Source organism: Fragaria vesca, linkage group LG6 (genome assembly GCF_000184155.1).
Source record: "Fragaria vesca subsp. vesca linkage group LG6, FraVesHawaii_1.0, whole genome shotgun sequence".
NCBI lineage: Eukaryota > Viridiplantae > Streptophyta > Magnoliopsida > Rosales > Rosaceae > Fragaria > Fragaria vesca.
Window position 1 is genome coordinate 15,208,240 of NC_020496.1, and position 5,046 is coordinate 15,213,285.

At 40.5% G+C, this 5,046-nt stretch overlaps 2 protein-coding genes across 2 annotated transcripts; one reads left to right on the forward strand and one right to left on the reverse strand.

Annotated features, from left to right (window-relative positions):
- Positions 1-680: 680 nt before the first annotated feature.
- On the forward strand, positions 681-1,403 carry LOC101293997 (F-box/kelch-repeat protein At3g06240-like). Its single transcript, XM_004305383.1, has one exon. The coding sequence runs from the start codon at positions 681-683 to the stop codon at positions 1,401-1,403; it is 723 nt and encodes a 240-aa protein (XP_004305431.1).
- Positions 1,404-3,345: 1,942 nt separating this feature from the next.
- LOC101291936 (protein-lysine methyltransferase METTL21B-like) lies at positions 3,346-4,249 on the reverse strand. Its single transcript, XM_004303094.1, has one exon. The coding sequence runs from the start codon at positions 4,233-4,235 to the stop codon at positions 3,561-3,563; it is 675 nt and encodes a 224-aa protein (XP_004303142.1). The 5' UTR covers positions 4,236-4,249; the 3' UTR covers positions 3,346-3,560.
- Between the last annotated feature and the right edge of the window lie 797 nt (positions 4,250-5,046).

Here is a 5,046-nt window from a genome sequence, read left to right on the forward strand (position 1 = left end):
GAGAGAGAGAGAGGGGAGAGATAAGGTTTGATATTTATGAAGGATAATATTGTCTTTTTATTAAAATTTATGTAAATGGGCGTTGAAAAACAATTTTCATTGGAATGGGCTAGAAGTTCTTAAAATTAGTACTAAATGAGCATTTTTCCTTGATATTTACAGTATGTACATACGAAAAAGTTCATAAGATATTATTCTATGTTACACAAATTAACCACATTTGCTTTCGTTGGTGAATGGAATCATCATCATCAGCAGCATTATACTCCGCTCAAAACCTCAAGGTTGATGTGGTTGATTTAGTTATCGAGTTCTCCGCAACTTGCACAGAAAGTCTTTTTTTTTTTTTTTTTTTGGTAAAAGCTTCTAGTTTTCTTCTTTAAAATCTTCAACTCACCTTCTAAGTTCTTGTAGCAAAGGCAATAGAACAAAGGAAAGGGAATTTCTTTTTATGAGAGCAAACAGATAGACAATGTCCGATTATTTTCCGAATGATGTTCTAATAGGTATACTTGTGAGAGTACCTGTGAAGTCACTGCTGAGGTTCAGGTGCGTTTCAAAGATATGGAACACTCATTTCTAGCCCTGCATTCATCAACACACATCTCAACCAAGCTCTACTCCAACAAACCAACCGGGAGCTGCTTCTCTTTCGTTACTACTATTCAGTAGATCATGTAATGGAAGATGGCCATGGGATGCATATGACAGTCAATGACAAGCGTGAAGAGCGCTTCTCTTTGCACATTGACGATGAATCTTTTCCCCACAATCCGTACTTGAAACTTGATTTCCCACATAGATGTGGGGGTTACTATAAGCATTACTTCCAAATAGTGGCCTCACTGAATGGAATAGTCTGCCTGGTCGATCCAAATCGCTGTATACTGTGGAACCCTTCAGTGAACAGAGTCATGGAGCTCCCGTTTCCATTTCATTATCCGGATCGTGCAGTCTTGCAACGTTTTGGGTTCGGCTGTGACCGAATTACGAATGACTACAAGCTGGTAAGACTACTCTACTCTGGAAGAAAAGGCCATTATGTGATTCCACCTGTGGTTGAGACTTTCACTCTTAGCACAAACTCATGGCGACGACCCGCAGCTCCTGGTCCTATGTATATCACTGTTCAACATTCATCATCATCACAGGCCTTTGCATCTGGTGCAGTCCACTGGGTTGCGCATGGTCCACCAGAAGAGGGCACTTTCTGCAATCTGATTCTAGCATTTGATACGGCTAAGGAGGTTTTTCACGAACTTCCTCTGCCCAGCTGTTTAGCAGCAAAATCAAACTTGAATATGACTCTCGCGGTGTTGAACGGGTTACTTTCTCTGGTCCCTCGCAATAATGGTCCGGTCGGCGACGAGTCTTACTCAGACTCCGTGTGGATCATGAAATAATATGGCATGGCAGAATCTTGGACTAAGCTATTCTGTATAGATATTCAGGGACAAGCAATAAGGAGGGTGATATCGTTCACAAAGAATGGTGAAGTAATATTACTAAATGATTCAGGCGAACTGGTCTCATATGAATCCGATACCCAACAAACTAGGGATCTTGAATAATGAATACACTGTCGGTACGAGATTCTCAAAAAAAGTGTATTCTCTGGATACCTACATGGAGAGCCTTGTCCTGTTGAATGAAGCTGATGCCTTACAAGGACCAGAAAAGAAAGATATGACTTGCTATGTTACTATAGCATTCTACTCTGGTTCTAAAACCTACAACATGTTCACCGGTCACTTCCAACCTCTACTGTCATTTTTGATGTTATATATTTCTAGAGTATTACTGAAGCATCAAGTACTATAGGTTTTTCATGCACAGAGTTTACTTGTCCTGCAACAAAGTCTAAAAAGTAGATGTCTAATTGACAACCACTTCAGCACTCTCACAAAATATAAGCAGACTCCATAAGGTATTCAACATTCAAGGGACCACGTTCTAATATCATTCCTAGTCAAGTGCAGAAGAGCACTTTCTAAACCGAGATAATAAAAGAAAATAGTTCAGCCATGTCAGCCTCACAGATTCCCAATTTTCAAAAAATGTAATTTTACTGGAGTTGTTAAGCCTGACAACAAAATGAATGGTTTCCCTCACACAAAAGTTCATTCTATTTCCATTCCGCACAAGAAAATGACCAACAACTTAAAAATGAAGCATAACCATATGGGATATGTGTTTCAAAGAAAGACATGCCAATCATAAATTACAAGCTGAACAGAAAGAAACTAGACCAGATCTGATACCAGTTGTTTCAAACTCATATGACCTCTGATACAGGGGTCTTTATCTTCACTTGGGCAAGAAAGCCTCAAAAATAGCAGAGAGGATTCAAAAAAGAAAAAACTTCTTCCTCTCTCATATATGACCGAGTGAAAAAGAATTGGGATTTGTCAAATTAAGTTACGTGATATATTGGTTCATAGATGCACTGTAGAACTTCCATAAATACATTATGGAAATGCAGAGAATCACTGTCATTGTTAATTCTGGGTTTCTTCTATTCATTTAGGGTCAGTCACATAGTCTCTGCTATTCTTGTTTGCATCAGAATTACTCTTAAGGTTTCAAGCAACGGAGTTCTTGGGCTGAAATCCTACCCATAGTCTGTATGACTTGAGTAACAATAATCATAGCAAGATGTGGAATTTGTGGAAGAACATAAGAAAAGTTTGACATGGAGGAATGAAAGTATATGTTAACAAATGATAACTATATCACAGGACTACTTACCAAGTAATCCAGCTAGCTAGCTAGGCTGCTGCATATGAGTTTACTGCTGTTACTTAGTTGGATCTAATTTGGTACAGATACTACTAGCTAGCTTGATATTTTGTTTTCCTACCTACAAATCTAACCATCTAGGCAATCAAGAGATGGAAGTGCAGTTAAGCATCCTACTAATAGGCATACAACATAAAGTTCTCTAATTCAAAACAACTAGGCAATGCTTTACAAAATAAAAACAGAGCCAGATCAGGTATCATTCGTTTTAACAGTAGCAACTTATCCAAACTCAGAAAAGTTCAGTTTGGTTACTATTTGTTTTGTGAATGACTTGTTTGTAGAGATCACGTCAACTTCTGTTTACCATGAACCTTTCAAATCTTTTGGCAAAATTCTTTCACATAAACAAAGGTTCAGCCAACCATATAATAGAGTCCATGGCTCTCTCCTGGATGACTGGATCCATTCGACTATTATACAAATACTTTTTCTCTTACAAGAATTCAGTACTCTTGTATTAAGCCATTCTAAAATTTGCTCCGGCATGATAGTATTCACACTCATATTGGTCTCTATTAGTGTAACCTTTGCCGAGTAGTATTATGATCATCTTCGAAATGTTATATGATACTCTCATAGAATAAGCATATTTACAAGCAGAGTACATAAACAGAATACACTAGTAACCGAGCACAACAAATTTCCATCTTAAAATTGGAGCAGCAACACATCAACTAAACAAAAACAAAATACACCAAAAGATAAACTTAACATTTAAAAACAAGAAGAGTCTGAAAAACCTGAGAGCCTGAGAAGAGTCAGATTTCCTGTTTCTTCTTGCGCAAGATATAGACGTCGGTCTCCTCATACGCATAATCAGGGTGCAAATCCTGGTGCGGAACTTTCTCGATAAAAAAAACCCCTTCACACATTTCCCAGAACAGCTTATGCGCCTCCGGCGACCTCAATTGGTAGCCGAGCAAAACGACGCCGTCGTCCTTCACCATCGCCTCCATGGTCGAGATCAGCGGGCCCACCGTCTCCTCGATGTAAACCACGTCGGTGGCCACAACGACGTCGTACGGAGGGCTGAGGGCGGCGATCTGGTCGGCCTTGTTCCAGTGGAGAATCGCGTGCTTGAGGTTCTTGCCGAGGACGGGCTTGTTGCGCTTGAGGTTCCGCTTCAGCGCCGGCATCACGGCGGGGATGTCGGTGATGACGACGTCGGTGAGGCCGAGGAGGTAGAGCCCCATGGCGGCGACTCCGCATCCGGCGCCGAGCTCGACGGCGCGTTTCGCGCGGAAATCAAGGAGGTCGGAGTAGGGGTTTTGGGGGTGGGTGGTGGGCGGGGCCCAGCGCTCGGCGAACTTGACGAGGACTAAGGAGCAGGGCCAGACGGTGGTGCCGACGTGGAGGGAGCCGTTGTCTTGTTGGAAGGAGAGGACGGCGTCGCCGACGGGGAGCTCTATCACCGGCGAGTCTGTGAACTTCATACCTCTTTTTAGGGTTCTGGGTTTTGTTGCTAAACAAATGAGGCAACTGTTGTTGTTAATATATGTGTTTTAGACTTAGAACCCAATTGGCCCAGTTTCATAAAACCCGGAATCAAACTCAATTTTTTTTAGCAAATTACATTAAAGTTACGGACTAAATTTCAGTTTATAAATATGTTATTTACACATAATCTTACATATTTAAGGATAAAAATTAATAATTTAAGACAAATTAATGTTCACATGCCATCTGTCACTACAATTTTAGCAGAATACCCTTCACACACATTCTACTGTTATTGTCGACGAGAAATGTGCTACTGCCGATAGAAAAGTGCTACTACCGGTAATATTGCAATTTTTTCCGGTAATTCTCCATAACCAAACAAGCTAGCTGCTGCTGCTACTATTGTTTAAATCATTGCTGCAATGTTGCATGCTACTGTTATTATTGTTGCAATGATGTTGCTGCTATTGTTTAAATCCTTACTGCAAATTTGCTACTGCTATTGACACGACCCACCCCGAATTTCACCCTGAAATCCAGAGTAAGTCGTGCGGGGACCACCTCCAAGGAAAATTTACTAAAAAGATTAAGCAAATCTCCCTTGCAGATGGACAACCCTAACTGGAAAATTTCATATTACACTCTTAATTTAACGCTTCTGAATATCACATAATATACAAAATTCTAAAGTATTCAGAGCTACTAAACACAAGCGGAAGCAAGAAAACACAAGTAGGTTGAACAGGTAACCTACTGATGAAAACTAGGCCGAAAGCGGTGACTATGCCTCGTCTCCTACTAGAT